This window comes from Bufo bufo, chromosome 4 (genome assembly GCF_905171765.1).
Source record: "Bufo bufo chromosome 4, aBufBuf1.1, whole genome shotgun sequence".
Lineage (NCBI taxonomy): Eukaryota > Metazoa > Chordata > Amphibia > Anura > Bufonidae > Bufo > Bufo bufo.
In genome coordinates, this window is record NC_053392.1 from 137,611,545 (window position 1) to 137,636,604 (window position 25,060).

The following is a 25,060-nucleotide window of genomic DNA, read 5'->3' on the forward strand; positions in this document are numbered from 1 at the left end:
CAGCGGCAAATACACAGAGGCTGACTGTGTTCATTCAGCCGTATTTAAAATGTTGTCAAGTCGAGAGGAGAGAAGTGAGGCCTCCTCGCGTCCAGTGGCTGGCTGTACACAGGCTGTCTTTGTTTATCAGTGACGGCTGAGTGACGGGCACTTTCCACTGGGTTTGGATTCCGTGTGTAGGGGATGAGGCCGTGTTTGATGTGGGGAGAGGGGCCTGACCTGAGCCTATCTGTCTGCCAAGCTGTGGTTTGTGATTCCTATCAATTCCTCCCATGGGTCTGTTTTCAAGTGAAACTAATCAAACACCTAGCAAGTCATCAGACCTGAGGTAACACGCTAAGCAAAGTTCATGCCATGCACTGGGAAAAAAAGATCCGTCTCAGAAGCAAATAAACAATCGATACTGGCGACATTACACGGTTATGGTGGCAAAACAGCTGCAACTAGAGCACGGGCCACATAATGGATCTGCAGATGCAGCAGAGCTGATAGTGTCATCGTCATACTGTTATGTAGTACTGTAGAACGCGTAAAATGGCCATCATTTCTATATTATGATATGTCATTTTTTGAAAATTGTGAGATAGCATATTTTATTCACCATGATTATTTTTTTTCTACAGCTTGCAAAGTTGGCTACTACAAGGCCCTCTTATCGGATAAAGCATGCTCCAAGTGTCCTCCCCATAGCTTTGCGCTTCGAGAAGGCTCTACCTCCTGCACCTGTGATCGGGGCTATTTTCGAGCTGACAGTGACCCTGCCTCCATGCCGTGCACCCGTAAGTTACTTCATGCCTCTGTCTTTCAGTGAAAGCTAAGTCCCCCCCTTGTCTCTCTGCATGTGATCACTCTCTGTGCAGTGGTGTTTGTCATCTTGATATATGCCTCTTCTATCTTTTGTACTGTACACTCCATACAGTATAGCGGTTACTTGACGGCAGCTGTCACAAGTCCAGGGGCATTTCTGAAGGTGCCACCCGTTGTGAAGTCTGGGTTTATGTTGCGCTAAATGAAGCTCAGATCAGTGGTTCCCACAGCCTTGCTGACCTCCTGTCCGGGCCTCGCTGTGAAGAGACTCATTGTCATCTAGAATCATTTGTGATCAGCTGCTTAGCAAATGCCACTAATGTCTTTTACTACGATATGTTAGATTTTGAAAATTCATCAGATAGGTCAGCTCTTGCACCCAGGATCGGGCTGGCCTAATACTAGAGGATCCTCCTGTGGGTCCAAGCTCTTACCAAAATGGAGCCTTTAAGGTCCTATATACACAGATGGTGGGCCCTTAGAAGAATTACCTCTCAGTCCGATGCTGATTGTACCTGTAGCCCGTAAGCATCACTGAGTAGTCTAAGGTCCAGATTCTGGATGTAACACTGAAATCTCCTGTGGTACTACTAGACCAAACTTCCTGTATTCACAAATCAGTAGACTCATCTCAAGGAGGTCTAAGGCTATAGTGACATGATATAAGTCATGTATAAAGATCCACACTGGTCTATAGTTGAATTTGGGATTTTAAAGTACTTTTACTATAAACGGTGTGGCTTAGATCAGTGCACTCTAGAGTGCTCTCTAGAATGAGAATGTGCAAGCTCAAAAAAAGGCAATGACAATTTGTATAGCTTCTCAAAAAAAAATAACCTTTTTTGCATACCAGCTAAAATACCCGTTTTTAAAGGTCTGCTAAAAGTAGCTGTATTATCACTAATTTTCTGATAGCGCTGTCACTGCCTGACAGCTCAAACCAGCTTAATTGAAGGAATAGAGAAAACCGATCCTGTCAAGCAGGGCGACTTGCAGGAGGAATACAGCAAACTGGTATACACATAATTATAAGCTGGTAAGATATCATAAAATTTGTTTTTGTAGATTGACATGGAATTAAATCCTGTTTACTTTACCTAGAAAAAACTGTATTCCAGTCATTTGCAAGTGATTATTTGCCTGAAATGAACCGTATGACTCCATCATAAAATCCGTGCCCTCTGGGTTTCCACCAGCACGCGTCCCCTGTCTTTCATTCATATCTTTTTTTTCCCTTTAAATAATGAGATTTGCTGCTCAGGCTGTTATTTCCTCAAGTAACTATATTGTTTTTAAATGGCCATTGCAGCCCTATTAATCTCGGTCGCTTCCTCTAATGCATCTTGACAGTTATCCGCGTAATGAACCCTAATGAAATGACTGGTGGAACCTGCCTGTGAATTCCACCGCTGCCGCCGGGAGCTGGCTCGTTGAAATGTAAGGGCAGATTGAGAAGCCCGGCCAACCTTCGCTCGCTCCCAAGGTCAAGGATGAAAGCGTAGTATTTCTTCACTGGGTTGTGCATGGTGAACATCTCTCAGCGGGGTTTATTCACGCTGAGAGTATTTTTTTTGTCTCGTTGCTGGAAGTATCTGCAGTGCAGAGTTTTGATGATTTCCCCGCAGCAGAATAGTTAAGGCTGTTTCCCTCTAAGCTTCTGGTTTTTAACCTTCATCTGAATTCCTCTTTTCCTTGGCTCCTAAGCACGTACACAACTGCACAAAAGCAATTATCGGGGAATCTGCAGTGCCTGGTTTTTTCTCCAGGGGTGCTGGCAGAACGGATTCAGAGAGAGCGCTGCAGCAAAATTCTAGCAAGAGCGATGGTTAGCTTTGAATGTTGTCCTGTTCGTATGGTAGGATGGTCAGCAGTGAGTAACTACATGTGAAGCTTTGTATCTGTGCAAGAAAAAAATAGACCAGATCCCCATAATGAAGGTCTTACACGTGTACTATATTTGGATGTCATTTACTCCTAGAGGTTTAGTATTTGCAGAGAATCCGATTTGTTGGAAAGATGTTAGCATTTTTGGTGAAATATATGACTTTCCTTTAGAAGAATCAATGGAGAACATTTAGTGGTTTTCCTCTTCTTCTCTCTATGGCTGTGTTTGAGGAACAGGTAGCAAGGCCAATGAGGGGCAGAGGTTTTCTCAGTTGGGTTAAAGTTAGAAATCCACCACAGTAGCTCCTTTTCCGTCATCACTCCAAGTCCAGCACTTGTATGGATGAACACAATTAATTAGCTTGGCAGACTACTGGTGGCACATCTGTCTTAGGTTTCCAGTGTTCCCAAAATCACAAGAAACACAGGGCAATTTAGGCTGAGAGAACCAGCTGCTTCATTGTGAGGCACGCTGACCTTAAGGGAGTTGATGGTGTCATTCGCTTTGTAAAAGTTTAGACTCCAACAATTATATTAGAAGCGTCAGTGCTCTTGAGAACTCTGCTAGCCTCTAGAGAACAATGGATTAATTGCAGGATGAAATGTTAATTCATAAAGTCTAATCTTCCAAAATCTCACCCTCCACGTGGCATCTCAAAATGGTTAAAATTAGGTTACATTTTCTAATTAAATTTTATATTACAATAGAGTCGTTTCAGAGACCTTCATAAGTAGGGGAAACTTGTGTAATATCCATTAAAGGCATGCAAAATGATACATAATATGATGGCTACCAAATAGTATTTTTTGGCATAAGGCCTCATTGACGTTGACAAATAAATCCTTAACAGTACAAGTTATCTAGGTGTTGGGAACCAGTCAGACACATTTAATCATCAGCTTGTCATCTTTGGAAGGCGGCCAAAAATTGGTGCCAGTAGTAAACTTCTAGGCACTTTGGCCATTAAGCACCTGGGATTTGTCCAGAACTTGAAGCGTCTAGCAGAGAGATTGATCATGGGGATAAAAACAAGATTTGTTTTCTGGTAATTAAGCTTGACATCGCCTTGTATTATGTAACATAAGCTAGAGGTTCTACCTTGGTTCGTTCTCTATTTAAACATAGCCAGACTGGTTCCACGGTCTTCCATTTAGGGTCATTAATCATTTCCTAGGCTTTGGGACATTGCATCTCAGGTTATATTATCTGAAGAAGGAGAGCGGGGATCTTGTTTTTACAACTGTCACACTCTGCTACTTTACTTATCAATCTGCAACTACTTTCCTGCCATCTTGAAACCAAGACTGAAAGTCTTCTTATTGCCTTCTGCTCTGAGCGATGTATCCTTCCCAATCACCCATGTCCAAATGTTAATTTACCAGCTTGTAAATCTTTCTTGGATAATTTAAAGTGTTTTATACACACCCCAGGTTGTCCTGAGACTCATAAACAACCACATAATCTTAAGTATCTGAGGGTAAAAGTGGACGTTTTATTTGTTTATCTTTTGCTATAAGCTGTTGCTGCCTTTTTTGCCGTTTTTTTTCAGATAGTATTCTTAGGCTACATTCACTTGACAGTGGAAAAAATGGTTGTTAAAAACGAACATGCTGTCAGTTTTTCATGGCCACTTTTCAACAATTTTCTGGACAGTTGTCCTTTTTTAATGGCTGTTTTGCATCCGTTTTACATCCTTTTTTAATGGCCGTGAAAAAACAAAGATTATTTTTATATATTTTTATTTTTTTGCAGTGCCTTCAGTATATATATAAATTATGCTAGCCCATAGTGCCGCCAGTATAAATATTGCACCCTTTTGTGCCTCCTGTAGTTATAATGGCCCTCAGTATAGATTATGCCCCCCTTAGGAGTTATAATAGTCACCAGGTTGTGCCTATATATATATATATATATATATATAAAATTTCCCCCAGTTGGGCCCCCATGTACATCGCCCCCTCCTTCCCCATCACCGATAATGCCGACATTAAAAATAAAAACCTTTCTTCATAGAATGTGTCAGCAGATAAGAACCATTTGGCCCATCTAGTCTGCCCAATATACTAAATACTATGGATAGCCCCTGGCCCTATCTTATATGAAGGATGGCCTTATGCCTATCCCATGCATGCTTAAACTCCTTCACTGTATTTGCAGCTTCCACTTCTGCAGGGAGGCTATTCCATGCATCCACTACTCTCTCAGTAAAGTAATACTTCCTTATATTACTTTTAAACCTTTGCCCCTCTAATTTAAAACTATGTCCTCTTGTAGCAGTTTTTCTTCTTTTAAAAATTCTTTCCTCTTTTACCATGTTGATTCCCTTTATGTATTTAAAAGTTTCTATCATATCCCCTCTGTCTCGTCTTTCTTCCAAGCTATACATGTTAAGGTCCTTTAATCTTTCCTGGTAAGTTTTATCCTACAATCAATGTACCAGTTTAGTAGCTCTTCTCTGAACTCTCACTTGAATATGAAAGAACTCTCGCTTCGCACTGGAGGCATCAGGATCTGACTTTCCCAGAGTCGTGACGTCACGTGTCACATCATGACGCTAGGAGCGCAGGTCCAGCTGCATTCAGTGAATAGCAAAGGTTCGAGGAGCAAATGTCCCTGTGCATTCAAGTGTATGAGGTGAGTTAAAAACAGGCCCATTGATTTCAGTGTGGTGCATCTGACCGTCTAAACGGCCAAAAATAGGACATGTCCTATTTTTTTGATGGCTGCTATACACTGACCATTAAAATAATGGGCATGTGAATAGTCTCATAGACTTTAATTGGTTCTAAAAATGTAATGTGAATGTACCCGAATAGGAAGTGGTTTTAAATGGTTGTCATCTCCTCAAACTAAACCAATTATTCTAGTCATTGCTCATCATTACACAATATTTTGAACAAGAAATTAATTATTTTGCTCAGGGCGTGTTTGGATACTTAATGACAAGCCATTTCCACAAAGGGAAAGAAAAAATAATGCTACAAAAACACTGCACTAGATTTCTCTCTGTCAATGCCTTTTAGTCTACCTAATCTTAGCCCACAACACACACCCTCTCCAGTCCAAACTCGCCCAGCAGAGAAACAAAAAACTGTAATTTACAGGACTGTGTCAGAGTTTTTATGAGGAAATTGCCGAGCTCAACAGAAACAAAATTCAGCTCTAGAATTGACTGTAAACAGAACCAGAGTAATGGGGATAAATTTGGGAGGGGAGGTAGACTTCATACCAGCGATTCTTCTGTTCTTATTGAAAGGCCATGAAGCGAGCCTTCAAGGTCACTTCATGAGAAATGGAAAGGTCAGCCTGGTCTTGGTGTGATTAGTATTGGAGTCTAAGGAGATTGGAAATCCACAGATCTAGGAAATTAGTTTTAATTAGCCCTTAAAGCCATCATTTTGTATGGTCTCTACCTCTAAATAGATTCATTCCAACTTGTGTATGTGAAAAGAGTCTACGACTAATTTAGTGTGATGCACTAGCAAAAATGATCCTTGTTAAAGAGTGAATAGATACAACGGATCTCAGTATAATGAGAACAGCTGTAGAAAAGTGATCTCCGTGGGCTTTTCAGCACATTCTTCTACGGTTTTTTGCAAAAATTATATCTGTATTGATAGATAAAAGAATAATTGTATGTAGATTGCAAGAGATCAGCCTTACTTATACTTTTTCTTGAAAAACCTTTGTGTGAAAAAAGATATCATCTTTGTAGATAACCTGAAATCAACCTGCCAGGAGTGACACCTCTTTTTTTTTCTCATTCTCATGGATAACGTCAAGGTTTTATTCTTCATTTGCCTGTCTTCTCCTTGATGTTCTGCTCAACTGTCACCCCCTCCTCTACATAGACCATCTCCATTCATGTTGGAAGGGGAGGGTGGGGGGCTCTTCCTGACCCATCTCTCTCTTCAGACCTGCCAGCATCTGCGTGCCTAGTTTTCCGCTTGGCTGCCCCTGTGTTCAGAAGCTGCCTGGGCCTCGTCCCACATACCAATTACTGACTTTTTGCTTTCTGAGGATCTTGATTCAATGTGGCACATTTTCCCACGTGAAAGTGGACATCGCCATTTGGAAAGGTGCCCTCACGAGCACTGTGGGGTTGAGAATGGAAAGTAATGCAATGGTGCTAGAAACAACATGTTCCTGGGTTTTAACCCTATGTAGTATGATGACAATTTGTTTTGAAGCTGTGGATGAGACATACATTGTATTAAGCTTGTTGATAATCCTCTTTGCATCTGTGTGGAGATTGCATGGTTCCAGTTCAATGTACTCCGTGTTAAATCTCACGTTTGAGACTTTGATTTCTGCTGTTTATTCAACAGGACCACCATCAGCCCCTCAGAACCTGATCTCCAATGTCAATGAGACCTCGGTAAATTTGGAATGGACTTCTCCTCAAAATACAGGTGGAAGGCATGATGTCTCCTTCAATGTGGTCTGTAAGAGGTGCGGTGCTGACCTCACTCGCTGCCGGCCTTGTGGTAGTGGAGTTCACTACAGCCCCCAGCAGAATGGCCTGAAGACAACCAAAGTCTCTATCACCGATCTTCAGGCTCATACCAACTACACATTTGAAATTTGGGCTGTGAATGGTGTCTCCAAACAGAATCCAAGCCCGGACCAGGCCGTGTCAGTTACTGTCACCACCAACCAAGCTGGTAAGTGTTTGCTAAATGTAAATATCAATATATAGGATAAGTGAATACCAACTTGTATATGATGCAACCAATGACTAATGGGCCAGGTGTTTTAACATCCACTCCACCCCATCATTAAATAAGGCGGCTTCGGTATTCTCACTTATTGTCTGGCCACCACAATGGATTCCATGTGAAGAAGTTGGAACATTAAGCAGTCACCAGCTTGCACCATGTGAAAGTCTGCAGCCGCTTTTAATTTTAATATGCAAAGAAAGCATGCTGATTTGAATATGCAAATGACACCACTCATTGTTACTTTTTTATAATTTGCATGGACAGTGCATTTGCTCATCAGGAGAGTTATTTTTCTTGATCAAAATATGACAGGGCTTCAAAGTCTGAATGGCCCTGTTCTATGACAGGAACTCCACAGGGAAGGGCAACATGGGGGAGAAGAATAGGATCCCATTCAGATAGCCATAGGGGAGATCCTTGGATTCATTTTTCACTTTAAGTTGGAATAAAAAATGATTGTATGTAACCAGTGATTGCAAACCCGGGCCCTCAATTCTCACTTTATCCTCTTGAGCCCCCCTTATGTACGAAGGTCCAGGCGTGATTGCAACCTTTGCACCCCAAGTTATTCTGCCCCTGATTACAATGACAGCTGATATTCTGGCCACGCCAGGGTAAAAGTCACGATAGGTTTAATAACAATACAATTACAACGTTAAACCACACGTTTCCATAAAGATGATTTGTGTGTTTGGATAGGGTCGGGGAGCCAGCCTGCACAAATAGTGGAGTGAAATAGTGGATTGTGATCACAATCCATCACCCATGAAATGCAGGAAAGTAAACCAGATGAGGACTGCAAAGAAAGACTCTCTGTTGGTCCTTTTGCTCCCCTCAGTGTATAAGGTGGGGGGGGGGGGGGCTCTCGGCTGAATACCATTTCTTTTAAGGACACGACAGTCTTGGCTTTGCCAACAGACATAAACAAAACACGTTTGGGATCGGTTACCCAAACGAGTCACCTCTTGCTCTTTCCCTCCATCGCATCACAGCTTGCTGGACACAGGATACGCCAATTAGCACCAAAAGTGTGTAAATAAATTGAGCAAGCCTTTTTCCTTCGAGAGGCGACAGATAGTTTTAAACAGCTGTTGGCTGCTCAATGCGAGACCTCTTTAGAAATATGCCAAACACAGTGATCAGAGCCTTGTGTTCTGGGGTGCCTAGTGAAATTACGAAACTGTATAATGACACAGACAATCACCACACTAATTGCCAGCCCTTTACAGAGCACTTTTTCGCATCCCCAGATGCACCCGCTGGTGTGTTTTCATTGGTACTTGGCCTTTTTCAGCTGCCGCATTGTGCATAATGATGTGGCATCTTCCGTAAAGTATCAGCAAGATCTGGAGAAAGGAGATTGATGTTATAACAGAGGAAATGGAATTTCTTTTCTTATGAGTTATGTCAGTGGCGTTCTTTATATTATTATGTAGTTAAAAGCTTCATGGCACATGGAGCCAGTAGAGCAGCACACGGATCCCCTATGGCTTTGGGTCAGTGTGTTAGTACGGCGCCATATTATGTTGCTTTTCTGTCTTAGAAGCAAACCTCCTAATTGCTTGATCATTTCACGTAAGGCTTTTTTCACACTGCATTATGCCGATGGAAACCTTAGATGAAGAAATTTAACTGACACCACTAAGCAGTATTTGTTGCCCATAGGTATGTGTTAAAAAATGTATATGTTATATATATATATATATATTTTTACCGGAAGCCTCTGGAATAGCCTGGTCTGATGTGCTATTCCATATGTTAAATAAACCGATATCCGTAATGGCTGCTGGCCTGATGGAGGACAAAAGGACACTCTTTTGGCCTTCATCAGATGAATGGGGGCATGTGGGTCCGTTAACGTGTGCACTGGGAGCTTTCCTACTTCATAGGGTAAATGTCCACTGCCATCCTTAGGATATCAGATCAGTGGGGGTCTGGTCTGACTCCTAGTGCCCTGCGGATCAGCTGTTTTTAGGAAGTGTCGTGATGGAATCAGTCACCAGAACTACACAATTCTGCAGATTGTCCCAGATTTACTAAACCTATAGATGGTGTCCAGACCTGCACCATATTTATCACAGAGGCTTAGGCTGGATAATAAATCTGGTGCAGAGATAGACACTTTTCTCTGACTCTATACCAACTATTGGTTGGCTTACTTTGGGACAGGATTTTACACTAGAATTATGGGGCTAAATGTCACATTGAAGGCCGTCCCTTCCTATCATGCCCCAATCCCACCACCGTAGTTGCACCAAATTGCGCCGTTTTTTACAAAGATTGTTGGCACAGACACATTAATAAATATGGGCCAAGTGGGTACGTGTATGTATCTCTTTGAAAGCTTGCAAAATCTGAATAGTCATCTTAACGATACAAAATCAATAGGAATAATCAGATTGTGGATTGCTAGGGGTAAACAAATTGACTCTGCAAACCACCGTTCACATCAGACGATACTGTCTGTTTAATATCAAAGGTGAGAACAGCATCCCATTGTTTGGGTGGGGGTATACTTGCCCCAGAGGCCGAACCGTCTTTCCAACTGGCTGACTGTTTACCAACATCGCCGTGTTGTGTCCTGTGCGCCGAGGATGTAATCATTGGCTGCTGTGATTGCTGCTTTCCCATACACGGGGCGTTATAAACAATCTGCACCGCTAATGAGTAATACATGATACAGGAATATGGGACAGCTGCCGTGCACCATTTAGTGCCATAGACGGAACATACCGTTTTTCTGCCAGCGCCAAGAAACATTTACTTTTCATGATTGCATTTCACTGGCTGCTTTTGAAGTAGCGAGACATAGATTTTGCCGTGCATAACACTTTCTTTTTCCACAGTGTCCTAGTTTCCTAGCAAATAACTTGCAACGCATGCTGTTTACAGTGTATTGGCAGGCACAGGGTTAAACAGAAACCTTCCCGAAGCTAAGCAGTAATTACATTGGATATTATTATCTGTGACTGGTTTAAAAAAAAAAAAAAAAAAAGGAAAGAAAGAAAGAAAGAAAAAGCTGTAATGAAGACATATTAAAGCTAATGGCTGCGGAGTTATGTCCACCTCGAGGAGGTGGTGGGGAGACTTCCTGCTAAAACATTAATGGTGTTATTAGCCAGACCACCATTGTCGGCCTGTCAAAGCAAAGCCTATCACCTGCTCTGCTGCGAACGAAAGGAGCGTTTCTGTGGAGCCCTGACCCCTGCTGTTTTCAGTGTCCCCGCAGTTAGTCTTTCAATATTTTGGGCCATGGAGCTGGCAAATTGCAGCTGTCCTCCCACATTTGTCCTTGGTAACAGGAGGAGAATTGGGGCTTTCAGGGAAGGAAGGTTAGAAGAAAGAATTGCGTTTCAGTTTCACCTAGAAGTGGTAATTTAGTCTTTCAGAGATTATTATGGTGGATGTCCACATTCCAGAAATCTCTACTCAAGGACATTTTTTATATATCTGGCCGAGAATGAGATTTAACACAATCATTATTATTTGACTTGAAGTGTTAATTCAGGAGCCCTCTGGAGATCTTCAGCACGAGCAGATATGTCACATGTGAACGTGGCCGTATAGGTCTCTTAGGGTTTGACAGACAGTCAGTGGTTGTCATTAGAAATCTGTTAGAACCCGTTCGCTTTTACCCCTCTGTGGGGGAACAGGGGGTTGGAGGAATTCTTCAAAATTACAGATTTTGGTTATTGGACACGAAATGGCATCAATAGGGTGTCTCATCTTTTTCAGGCAGGTCGTTTTAAGTAATTTTTGGAATTTGATTTTTCTGCTAGTTCACCATTAGATTTATTTAACTATGCACGATTGAAACACATATTTGAAGCATCTAGGGACAGGGGTGTTATTTTTCCACGAGAAAATATATTCTTTGATTACTGTGAAGCTCAGAAGGACGTGGAGGTGAAACTATCTAGTTTATATGCTAAGCTCCGATTGGCACTGGCAACCGTAACGCCTTTTAAAAGCCCTAGTAAGTGGGAGCAAGAGTTGAATTGCCCCCCACTGCAATGGCCTACTATCTATAGGAATGTGAAAAAGGCGACAGTTTCCAGTGCCCATAGGCTAATCCAATTTAAGATTCTCCATAGGTTGTATTATACGCCCAAAACCCAAGGGAAATTCCCCCAAAATAAGGACCGGGACTGTTCCTGTCCTAAGTGTGGATATGTAAATGCGAACTATGTTCATTTGCTTTGGGGTTGCAATAAAATAAGAAAGTATTGGGATGAGGTTTTTTCTGCCCTTCAAAAGGAATCTACAATGAACTATAACCCGGGGATCCTGATAGTGATCTTTGGAGATTATGACTCAGAGATGGAGATTCCGCCCCAAGTTAGACGGATTTGGATGAGAGGATTGATGGTAGCGAAAGCTATATTGGTCAAGTATTGGGGATCTGTCTCCCCGCCCTCGTCAAGGGAGTGGGCTCTACTCTTACAACAAATTAAAATATACGAGGATATTGAAAGGAAGCGGAGAGATGCACGCAGGGCTATGTAGTTATACATTATTTAATTTTTGAGACTATCATACATTAACTGAACGGAGGGGACGACAGCCAAGGGGTGGTGGGGGGGGATATAATGATGTTATATGACTGTTACATTGGATATATTATCATGACAGAGATTGGCTTATGTATTGATTGTACGGTTTTCTAAAAGTAAAATAAAGATAACTTTAAAAAAAAAAAAAAAAAAAAAAAAAAGAAATCTGTTAGAACCTAAAGACTTAGGGGGTCATTTACTATCAGATATACTCCAGGTCTAAAATAAAGGGGGAGTGAGCGGTCTCATTTATCATTTTCTATGCTTGTTTTAGATGTAGAAAATGGTCTCAATTTAAGCCAGCAAGGAAGTTGGCTTAGATTTAGACCGGCGGTGGATGCGCCAATGCTATGTAGAGGCCATCTCCAGCGCACGTGGTTATTTAGACCAGCATCTAAAACAGCAGTCTTAATAAATGACCCCCTTAGTGCTGCTCTGTGATGTCCTATTCTTTTATTATTCTTGCTAGAAGTTATGAGTGAATGACCAGCAGTTTTCATTTAAGGTCCAGTTGGGTTCTACCAGTTGGGGGGGTGTCCTTACATGGTCTGACACATGGATAGTATCAGACTTTGCAGGGACACAACCCCAACTGGTAGCACCCAATCGGCCCTTAATTAAAAACTGCTTTTAATTCACTCATAACTTCTAGCAGGAATAACAAAAGAGTAGGAGATCTTAGACTCATAAGAATAGATGCTCCAGAATTGTTAAGAGAGGTGACAGGTCCTCTTTAAAGGGAAATGATCGTTCCATTGAGACTTATGGATCAGTGTAAGAAATTTTACAGCTAGTACATTTTTTGGAATAGATCGTACAATCTGACTGATCGTCCCTGAAGATGTCTTCCACCAGGAGACAGAATGTCTTTGCATGTTTGTCACCAAGCCCTTTAACACATCGTGTACTGGCGCTTAACGAAGCACTTAACTCTTATTTCCCAATATGTTCTGCCTCTTTTCACTCTCCAGAAACTTTCTTTTCTCTCCCTGGAGACAAATCTGTTCTTGCGATGCCACATGATTGATTGGGGAAACAGAGGGGGCACAGAGCTGGTGTTTGAGTAATGTTAAGAAATCAGGAGGACACAAGACTAATCAAACACACAGTCAGGCCTTGTGTTTTAACAAGATGATGGATTGCACTTCTGTGTTTTCCTGTCCTGCTCCTCAACATCTACTTTACTTTAATAACTTTTTTTTTCCAAGGCCTAGCCTGCAATGTGTTGCTATTCCCCAGCCATTAATTAATTGCTTCCTCCTGCACTACTTAAAAAATATCGGCGCCTCAGATTTATGTCACTTTTATCTGGGAATGATGAAAAGAATAGTAGTTAAAGTGTTAATCCATATATATATATATATACACACACATACTCCTAGTAGCCACCACTTTTTGTAATAACAGGTCTGAAAATGGCAGATTTATAAAATTCAGAGAAAATGGTTCCTTGTTGCCCATAGCGACCAATCACTGCACAGATTTCATTTGTAACATTGCTCTGGTAAAATGAAAGATGTGCCGTGATTGGTTGCTCTGGCCACCACAGGCAGTTTTTCCTTTAGACAGTATCATAAATCTACCCCATTATTTTATGACAAAAAAGACACCGTCCTAAAGAATGGAGTCAGCCTGACAAGAGATGTGACACGTGATAGCCAATCATCAAGACAGAATTTAAGATACTGAGAAATAGAGGCAGTAGGAGGGGGACATGGGGGATGGAAGGCAGAGAATGCTAAACCAGACTGCCATTTTGTAGAGAGTCGGTTCTCCAGTTTTTGTTCTTCAAGTTACTTTGATGGAAAACCTTGATTGTTTTACGATCTTAAAAGAAACAGTGAAAGGAATATTTGGTATTAAAGGGGTTTCAGATATTAGATATGTATAACCTATACTTACTTAGGATAGGATTGGATCAGATTCGACACCCGGGACTCCCATCATTCAAATGTTTCCAGCAGGCGCCAAAAAAACTATACAGAGACGGAAGTAGAAGATTTTTGCTCTGTAGTGGCCATGGTGGGGTACGGCAGCTCAGCTCCCATTGAAGTGAAGGAGTATTTTAGTATTGGTAGCTACGCAGTAGATGGAGCCTTCAGTCCATTGGTGATTGCCCAAAAATTCTGAATGTCAGATCCCCACCAATCTGATATTGATGACCTAGCCTGAAGATAGGTCATTAATATCTAACTCCTGGAAAACCTTTTTAAAGTGCCTGGGATTGGACAAAGCTGTCCTTGTGCCCCATTGCGTCTGTGATTTCTTAAAATTTCATGGACGGTATGGTGTTTTGCTGTGAACATAAAAAGAGCCAGTGAGTGTAACATATCTGTATGCAGTAAACTTACATCACATCCTGAGTGCCTTCCAATGTGTTAGTAGGACATTTAAGGGTTAAATGGATTGTATTGTGGAAATATTGTTTGGAGTCAAGAAGAACAAAGCAAGATGAGAAATTACTGTACCAACTTTACTTTGTGGAATGTGGTTGAAGAACCAAACTAAATCTACCGGTGAATAGAGAGCGAAGCTGCTTCCATAATCTGGTACTGACATGTAGACACATTGCCAATGGCATCAACATAAACATAGGTGGCTCCGAGCATGTGCGCTTATGTGTTTGGTTACGGATTTGTCCTTTTTTATTAAAAAATAATGAAAACTCCCTGTCTGGACAAACCTGAGATTATACCTGAATGAATAAAAGGCATGCTTCATTAACGCAAGGAATTTCCACAGTAGAAGGAGGCAGCAATTACAACATTTTCCGTTCCTTGGTTACTATTATGGGACTAAAACAGTGGAGGCCTCCTCTTGTGGGGTCTAGATTTGAGGTATTTTTGTAGGTTAGCTTTGAGCACTCAACTAGCAGAAGCAGAATTTGAGAGGCTTAAAGAGCATTTACCCTTATTTGTTCATGTTTCTGCTAAAGCTATGATGGCAACTAGTAAGTCACCAGTAAGCCATCATTACAGCTCCCACATGGTAGTCACACAAGTTCCTCAAACTCCTGTGTTCTGCATGACTATATAGTCATCCTCTGACTAACATATTACCGAATAAGATGTGAAGGCTGCTGATACATTGCTGCAAACGCTCAGCTCTGTGAGCAAGATTATGCAAGGGTTTTCCACTTCTAAAAGGAAAATGGCCAGTCTCCATTCACTCACAGTAAAGAGATCTTTAAAATAGTGAGGAGCTATGACTTAATTGTGCTGATTTGTTCTCCTCCAAAAGGAAGAAAACTGCCTGTCTAGTGCCATCTGTAGAGGCAAACAGAGACACCCATCTGTAGAGAACTACTTTGGGCTTCTTGATCCTCATAGGTACAGGAAGCATTGCCTGGAAGACTCCCTACACCAGCTGGATATCTGCAAGAAGGGCCAGTACCCCTTGAGAGCTGCATCAAAGGCATCTTGCCCACTCAACGTTACACTGAGCAAGAACTCCAAAACAGCTGTCTACAGGTCGGGTGTCTCTGGTTCGGCGGGAAGCCCTTGTCATGTTTCAAGGCCCCTTAATGAGTCAGACATTGACCGATAGGTTAGCTACTTATAGGTGGTATTAGGCAGACCTTTTTCTTTTTTCTGATAAAGAGCTGACGTGCATACTTTTTCCCAGGGAGCATTCTTGTAAGACTACTTATATCAACTGGAGCTTCACAATGAAAACCAGGACCCTTGATCGTTAAGATACAGTTATATGAGACTAGGCTACCACTGTATTACCATAAGTTTCTGGTCCAAAAAATGAGTGAGATCATCACTAGATATATATCCTCAAGTATCTGGCATTGCTAAACAGACATGTCACATGTGGAAAATTGTTTGGTTTGGAGTCACTGTTCATAGCATGTTTTGCAAGTCTAGGGCAGGTTACAAGTTCCTGTCAGTAAAGCTGTTTCTCTTGTAGTTGCCTTCAGGCTGTGGAATGGTTATTACTGCTGTTTACTTCCTCTACAGCATTTCTTGTCTTCATTTATGACTTCAGTACTGGGTCTAGGCCGGTTCTACACAGTCCTTTAAAAACATTTTATGACACCTGGGAGGGGTGTAGAGGTCTTTGTAGCTGGATCTGTATAGCCAGTGGGGAAAAGTCATCACCCACATGGATGTTACCAGTAAAACTAGGTGTTTTATCGTCCTAGCTGCGGAAGTCAGTGTCAGGCCTGGATGTGAAACCCTTGTGAAACACACAAATCCAAGCTTTGTACCCCTACCATATATGCTTGGTGCTATCACAGCAACCTTCAAACCTTTACTGTAGGGTAAATGGCACAACAAAAGAATTACCCCAATAAAACCAACAGACCTACTATTCTGAGCTCTTCAAAGACTCCAGAAAGTTATCCACTTTAGAAGTGTTATCTGCAGATTACCTACAAGCTATATTCTGTGTCTGAAACTTGACAGACATGAAAAGTCTCATTATGAGGTGTCGAATGATAGTTCTACATAGAAGAAATGTCTGTTCTGCGGGAAATACTACTCAAGTAGCTTCATGCTCATGTAAATGTGTAAAAAATATATAATGACTTTTCTGCATGATGTAGGCCGCCAAAATACATTATCTTCTTTTCCCCATATAGCAGATAGATGTGGCTGAATAATTGTCATGAATATCCACTGAACACAATAAAATGTTTATGATAAAGCTGGTTGATGGATTCATTGACCAAGTCTTATATTGGTCTCCTTGACTATGTCACTTCAGCTTCCGGTTGCTTCATCACAAATAATAGCCTAATTTGTCATGGGCAGTGACCCATTGTCATACTATAGGCTTAGTATGAGAGGAGTATAACAATAAAACACTCTGTCACTAGAACCATCATTAATTGGTGCTCTTGTTTATTAGCCCTCACGTTGCTGATATCACTCGGGTGTCAGGATTAGCTGCTGATTCAGGAGACTTTGGTACTGATGAGTCAGCACTAGAGTCATGCACCTAATCTTACTCTTTACTCCGTATTAAAAACTTTCTCAGTTACAAAAAAATTGATTTAGCTTCTTATGGGTGATCCCAGCATCTTGGATCTTAATTAGATCTAAATTAAATGAGAGGCCACATCCTTAGTTTCGCAAGCACTTGGGGAGGTACCCAGTGAGCACAGGATGTTAAAAGCTTTCATCCTGCCTATAGTTATTTTCAGAAGCAAGGATATATGTTAGAATTAGTAAAAGGGTGGCATACAACAAGATTTAATTTATGCTCTTCAACGTTTATTTGATTCCTATAGCAAGACGGTTCAAATTAATTTAAAATCTGATGTTCGCTTTTTTCAGCTCCTTCAACCGTGACCCAAATCCAGCCTAAGGAGATCACCAGACACAGCGTATCACTCAACTGGCCAGAACCGGACCGGGCCAATGGGGTTATATTAGAGTATGAAGTCAAGTATTATGAGAAGGTAAAATAACCATTTAACCCTTTTGGCACACAGCCTAATTTAATTTTTATTTTTTATTTTGTCTTTCCTTTCCTCTGCCTTCAAAGAGCCATCTTTTTTTTTCACATAGCCACATAAAGGCTAGTTTTTTTGTGGGACAAGTTGTAATTTTTTCACTTATTTACAAGTAATCATCTGACCACTTCTTTCATAGACTCCAGTGATTTACAATTGCAGTCTATGGGAGTTTCACTATGTTCCTATGGAGCCCTGTTAGGAACATCGTTGTGGTAAGTCTGATAGCTTCTAGAGGCTCAAGACTACCACAGCAGCTGTATGGTTACCTAGTTCGGGCCCTGCAGCATCTGAGGGGTTATATGACAGGTATCGGCATCCTCACCAATCTCAGCCATTGAGGCAGGGTTTCCGCACGTTCCATACCGTTTACACCGCACCACAAATTAACTGTACATGAAGGTGCACATAAGGGTCAAAATAAGTCCATCTTGCTGCCAATGACTACTTTGTTTAAAGTAAATACATATACAATTACATAGTATCATAATAAATACAAAAATAAAAACATATAGTTTAGTCTTTTGTCTTGAGGTAGAAGCTAATTTTCCTCATCAAAAAAAATATTTAAAAAATCTCCCAATTCCATATATCAGAATAAAACCCTAATCCACAACCATTCTCCAAAAATCTAGTAACTGTAGCTTATTACTCAAGAAAGGCATTTGAACTATTTTAGTGAGGTCACCATCAGAACATCCTTCTGTGTTGGAGTAGAAGCCATTTTTCCCCTAGATTTAGAGGATGTCCCCTTGTTACTTAAATGAACCATGACAGAAATCACTGTATTGACTTTTGGTATTTTTCATAGTTAGAAATTTTACAAAAAAACTTATTTTCATTAACCCGCAGGACCAAAACGATCGCAGTTACCGCATTGTAAAGACTGGGTCGCGTAGTGCAGATATTAAAGGCCTCAACCCACTCACTGCATACGTGTTCCATGTCCGAGCCCGAACAGCGGCAGGTTATGGCGAGTTCAGTGGACCTTTTGAATTCACCACAAATACAGGTAAGACCTCTTCAGTCTCTTTGGAAAGTAGTTTCTGTTACTAAGTGATGGCACACAAATGGTGGCACTTTTTGTCCGAGCAGAGTATACCTTACTGCCGGCTTCCTATTTATAGGCATAGTGCCCATACAAAGGAATGGCTTCCATACAGTGAAGGGTAAACTGTGTGCTCAGTATGAATCTTAGCACCTCTAAGCTGCGTGGCTTTGAATTCATTGTAATGCATTGTGTTCCCTTTGCTATTTATAGTTCCATCTCCTATGATCGGTGAAGGAACCAGTCCTACTGTGCTATTGGTGTCCGTGGCAGGTAGCATTGTCCTCGTGGTCATTCTCATCGCCGCCTTTGTCATCAGCAGAAGGTATGGGGTCGGCTTTGCCAATTTCAGCCTTTAAAATGAATAGTAAAATAAAGTATTGTAAACCACCGCTAAATTATTCATAGGCTGCTGTGTTGGGAAAGTCTTCTGAGACTGTGATGAAAACAGTAAGTCACAAAACTACACCAGAACCATCTTCTGCTTCATTTTTTATTCTATTTGCTTGTTTGCTTTCCGAATGAAAACAGTATGACTTTTTAACGTCTCTTTCCTCCCTTTTGGGATCTGCTGGATGGAAGGAAGAGTCAGAACCAAAATTAGAAAAAAAATTAAATAACTAGACAATTGAGGTCTCAACATAAGGATGGACTCAACGTAACAGTATTACAGTTTGGTAGTCGAACCATTCTGACGGGAACTCATATTTTACTGTCCTATATAAAACATTGCCATATCTAAGAAGTTTTCAGTAAAGTATGTTAGGTATTTTTAGGATTCGGAGAATGCCTGCTTCTGCCTTTGTCTCTCCCCTGTGTCAGTACTTACCTCTTCTGGGTGGTGTTCAGACCTGAAACAAAGACATATTCTCTGATTAGCATCTAAACATAGCAGTTCTCGGTACAAACCCCTACCAAGATCTTTGATCTCCACAGCACGAGTGCGGCAGCAAAAGCCCCCCTGCAGTTTAAGCATGATGTCTGCAGCAGGAGTCCCGCTTGAAATGGAAAATGAATTCCACTAATTCCCAAGATCTCAGTTTTATGTTATTTGAGCATCTACCAGTATGCCGCCACTTTATGCAAATGGTTGTTTGTTTATTTAAAAGGGACGTGTAGGCGGTACGTCTGCGCTCGAGCGCCGCGGCAAGCAAGGCAGAAAAAAAACTATTGCTACAACATAATCAGAAAATCATTTCCAGACCCTCTACCCAGGTTGTACTTTATCAGGTCTCCCGCAGTTTATCATTCTACCAGGCTGTCAGAGCAACCACCAGCTATGGAGAGGTGGGCTCAGGTCGATAGAAGGCCAGCACTGATTGGCTCTCAGTGGATCACTTTAGATAAAAATGAAACGTCGACCCTTTGGACTTTCATTGATTCTTTTTTAGTGTCAGCCATAAAGCTGTCTTAGGGAACGCAGCCAAGGAAACTTGTCGCTGACAGGCTCATGGCTCCTAATGGGGATTCAAACAGTTCTTTCCACTGCAGTGAAACACACAGAAAAAAAAGTGGGTTGAAAATGTTTCAATGCCTCCTCATTGTCTGAAGCCATCAAGCCTGTCAAGGACGCATTTTTCGGTATATGATCTGATTTGCTAAATGCAAGGAAATAAAGAGAGGGACGGGTTCTGAATCCAATCCTCCATTGAAGATGTCATAGTGAAATGACAGGAATGTACAAGTGAATGCACCAGAAGAATTCCAATGACAGTCATGGTATTATGCATGGAGGAAACTGCTGGGAATGCAACCTGGTGTGGACAGAAAAGGACTATTCATAGCATGCTTTCTGTCCCACTGAGCTCACAGTCTACCGTAAGACTTCTTGTAGGCGGAGAATTAGGCATTCAAGAGTCTTTTCTTTCTAAGCCTCGGTGGCTATTGCTGGATTGCAGGTCCAGGTCTTGAAGTCCTCATCAAAATGGAAGCTAGACTGATCAGCAACTTTCGGCATGCCTAAAGACAAGCTAGCGCTATGTCCTCACCAAGCTGGACAGTTCCTCACATTTATGCCTGTGCACTTTAATGAGGTTATGTAAGCAGTTGACAGAGAGGAAGGCAGATGGTGCCTCTGTAGCTTCATAGCAGCTTGGCACCCCTGTACGTAGCTTTACTCTCTTCATTTCCAATGCTGCTTTTAACGGGTGTTTTTGGAAGTGCTTTTCTTTGAGCAAACTACCAGGTTAGGGTGGAAGTGAGTCAGTCTATTTTATGCCTTACGAAATGTGATTAACCACTTGTACGCTGCATATGTTCATCAGATCACTTAGGATGTGGCTGTGGAGGTTAGCAAATCTTTATTTTACATTTTGCTTCTAATAAAAAGTAATATTCAGGCCATAGTCTGTTCAGTCCGAATCTCTAGGAGCGGCTATTCTCCTCCCAGCAATATATGACATCTCACTAGGGTGTGGATATTTAATATATAAAGTGTTCTCTCAAGTTACAATATTATTTGATTCTTTGGCAACCATTGTATGTTGAAAGTCCTAAAGTCAATGGCAATCTAGTAATTGGTCCCAAAGCCCAAATGAAGATTTAAGTAAAATACTCAGATAAATTAGATAGATAAAGCAAATCCTTACATATAGCAGTCAGGAATAGATGCTGGAAGCTGTAGATCACTTTCTGTGAGGAGGACAGGAGCTTCTTCGGGGTCCTCTACAGCACACAGTGTAGCAGAAACATAAAATGGAGCTGCCCTCACCTGGTGTCCAAAGGAGCAGCTCATCCTGACACAGAAGCAGTACAGGACATGTAGTAACGCACTGTTCTGTAAAGTCGAGCTACTAGACAACCAACACAGATGTTTTACCAGAGAAATGGCCATGTTGACTAGTTAGATCCGAGTCTACGGCATTGCATGTTGAGTCTAGTCCAGTAATGACCATTGTAAGTTGAAGATATTGTATCCCAGGGCCATTGTATCCTGAAGGATCACTATATAGACAAGGTATCACATGTATTGGATGGGTATCACATGCGTGCTTGTTTTGTCCCATGTCATTAATCTAGGTCATTGAAAGTCTGATCAAAGCTGACCTGGCTGATACACCTCTAGGTTCACACATCTTTTCATTGTGTCCTCATCTGATATTTGAGGAAGACTTCTCACACTAGGTTGCCATTCCACAATGCGTGTGCTTTCCAGTCTTTTTGTCTCGAGCGAAATCTTGTGGGAAAAGCTATCTCTTGTTTGACCCTCTCACCTGTAGTGATTTGTGGAGGAGGGGAACTGACCGGTTGCATGACATGAAATCCTAACATCCCTTTCTCAACGCAAATTCTATTCATTTCTCATCCTTAAATCACTTCTAGAGACAGAACGCTGCCCACATAGCATTCATATCAGTTGTCAGCATTTCCATAGATTGCACTTTTCTTTCGGAGGAAGACCTAGCAAGAAGGGATAATGATAACCACCAGTGTCCTTGATAGTACACAGGCAATGGAAGGTCACCTAGGTGTCAAGATATGCATGGGGAAGGGTGTTGTGGCAGACCTGTCATTAAATGTGCAATGCCTTCAATTAGTGTTTAATCAGTAATCTTGTGTTCTTCAGACAAAGCCCCCACAGATATACGATAACCACTGATTGCCCTAATTATCTGTGTATATTCATGGAATCCTAATTCTGTCTAAATGTTTTTCCAATCCTCAGATATAATCTATGTTTTACTATATCTACCTTTCTATAACGGTTCCTCCCAACTTGTTTCCCATAGCCAGTACATGTGTTTAAGTGCAATTTGTATGTAATATTGTGTGTATATATATATAGTGGTCCCTCAAGTTCTAATAATAGTTGGTTCCAGAACAACCATTGTATGTCGAAACCATTGTAACTTGAGTAATTGGTTCCAAAGCCCTAAAATGTCATCTAAGATAAGAGAAAATGAAGATTTAAGAAAAATAAGCAGATAACTAAGGGTACTTTCACACTTGAAGCAGAGGATCCGTCAAAACGTATGCAAACTGATGGCACTTGGCAGACTGATCTGGATCCTCATCCGCCTGACAAATGCATTGAAATGCCGGGTCCGTCTCTCAGGTGTCATCCGGAAAAAATGGATCCGGCATTTATTTTTTTTCACATTTTTTGCAGTCTGAGCATGCACAGATCGGCATTAATGCATTTCAATGGGAAAAAATGCTGGATCCGGCAAGTGTTCCGGAATTTTGGACGGAGATAAAACCGCAGCATGCTGTGGTATTATCTCCGTCCTGAAAAGTCAAAAAGAATGAACTGAAGACTTCCTGATGCATCCTGAACGGATTGCTCTCCATTCAGAATGCATTAGGATAAAACTGATCAGTTTTTTTCCGGTATTGAGCCCCTAGGACGGAACTCAATGCCATAAAAGAATAACACTAGTGTGAAAGTACCCTAAGACATATAAAACAACTCCTTACATATAACAGTCAGGGACAGCTGCTAACCAGCAACTAATCCAGCTATTTTTCCAGAGAAGTGGCCTTGATTGGTTGCATCTGAGTCTGACATGGGTCAGAAAAGAACATTGTATGTTGAAAATATTGTATCCTGAAGCCATTGTATCTTAAGGGATCACTGTACATATATATATATATATATAGTGGGTGGTCCTATTCAATGACTGCCAGTTAACTTGTGCATACTTATACATGGAAGGCTATCATAGAAACAGCGGGAATTTCAATCAATAATTACTGAACATTTGCTCTCCTGCCCTATACCATGCTGCCCACAGATACCACTTCATGTACAACATGACAGGTTCCTTATAAGACTGTACTGATATATATGTTAACAGTGTTACGCACATGGTCCTTATGGAATTCTTCTTTACCCCTTCAGGCGGAGCAAGTACAGTAAAGCTAAACAAGAAGCCGATGAGGAGAAGCATTTAAACCAAGGTAAATGGGACAAATCTCGGTATCCTCCATTACATATGATGTATGCCACAACTATATCCAGAATGTGATCATGTTTCATTCAAATATTTGCTTTCATGTGGATGGTGGACTTCACGTTCTGATTTCTTTTCCAGGAGTGAAGACTTATGTAGACCCATTCACATATGAAGACCCCAACCAAGCAGTGCGGGAATTTGCAAAAGAAATTGATGCATCTTGTATCAAGATTGAGAAAGTAATTGGCGTTGGTGAGTACACAAGTCAAACTCGTAAATGTGTTAAAAGTTGCCAAAACTGTAAAGTTTGTTTCTGATTTGAGGAAAGTTAACCCCCTTTCTTGCCTACAGGTGAGTTTGGAGAAGTGTGCAGTGGTCGTCTTAAGGTTCCTGGAAAAAGGGAAATTTACGTGGCTATCAAGACATTGAAAGCTGGATACACGGATAAACAAAGACGAGACTTCCTCAGCGAGGCCAGCATTATGGGCCAGTTTGATCATCCAAACATTATCCATCTTGAAGGTGTTGTCACCAAATGTAAGTGAGAATACACAATCAACTTCTGAGAATGAATCTACCTGTAATCTCAACTCAAGCTGGCCATGATCTTCAGATGGCTGTCAAGCTGCTGACAGCTATTCCTCCTGACTCACTTGGGTGAGCAAGTATGTGTACTGAATGGGGTGAATTTAATAAGCCAGTGCCAGCCACCTCTCATACTGACTTCTCTCCCCTGAGGACAAAAGGATCAGGCATGTTGAAATCCAACAGCCAATCCTTTTTACTCCAGGCATCTGCTGAAATCAGCAAGATCGTCGGACATTCATCTATTGTGTATGGCCACCTTTAGTGCTGAGATTGACAGAGCAGACAGCATTCATTGCGGACAGTTTACTTGATTCTGTTCCACTGGTTTCTCGCAGGTAATTCAGCAGAGATAATGTATTCCTTGAAATCGGCATGCATTTCTAGTCTGCAGTATTTATAGATATGTGTCCTGTACAACCTTCTTCAATTTTGCATAGATATTCAGAAGCATAATAGATCATCCAACCACCACAGATATAGAAACCTTGGTCTGAAATGACAGATGGCACAGCTTACAGTATTACCTAAAGCAGAGAGAGAGAGACAGAGCCATTCATCTTGATGTCAGATAAAAAGGGCTTTGGTGACTCTCACAGATACCCGTTCCCCAGTTGAGAATACTGCAGGTTTTTTTGAGGAGCATGTAGGACATATTGTAGGGTTGTGTGAGACTGAGACTTGTTAAAAATCTCGTCAGGAAGCAGATGGCTGCAGCTCTTCTCATTTTTGTATAGAAAAAGGAAAACATGGTCTGTAGATTAACCTTCATTGGCACAGCGTACTGTAACATAGGGCCCATCAGTGACAATGGATGGCACATCTCAGAGAAAGCAGCTTTCATTAAATCTCATTACAGTTATCTGCTGTGGCAAAATCCTTTGGAATTGCTCGGCACCGCCATCAAGTGTCTTCTTAATTTCCAGCCCAATAACTGTTTAATGCAGAAAGAACTACCCAATTCTTCCTAGCCGCTAATGGGTTATAGGGGCTTTTTATGATTCCCATCTGTTATTTCTACCTTGCCATATCCTTTGGGCCAGTACTTTGGCTCTGGTGGTATGGCGATGTGTTGCAGTTAGGTTCATGAATGACAGAG

General features: G+C 41.3%; 1 protein-coding gene across 1 annotated transcript in view; it reads left to right on the plus strand.

Moving 5' to 3' along the window:
- Positions 1 to 25,060, plus strand: part of EPHA4 (EPH receptor A4) — a 62,066-nt gene that overhangs the window by 26,893 nt on the left and 10,113 nt on the right. Inside the window, exons 4-11 of the mRNA XM_040428004.1 lie at positions 624 to 779; positions 7,021 to 7,356; positions 17,255 to 17,379; positions 18,286 to 18,445; positions 18,695 to 18,806; positions 23,322 to 23,380; positions 23,515 to 23,628; positions 23,728 to 23,913. Coding sequence (XP_040283938.1) covers positions 624 to 779; positions 7,021 to 7,356; positions 17,255 to 17,379; positions 18,286 to 18,445; positions 18,695 to 18,806; positions 23,322 to 23,380; positions 23,515 to 23,628; positions 23,728 to 23,913 — 1,248 coding nt within the window. The remainder of the gene's footprint in view (positions 1 to 623; positions 780 to 7,020; positions 7,357 to 17,254; positions 17,380 to 18,285; positions 18,446 to 18,694; positions 18,807 to 23,321; positions 23,381 to 23,514; positions 23,629 to 23,727; positions 23,914 to 25,060) is intronic.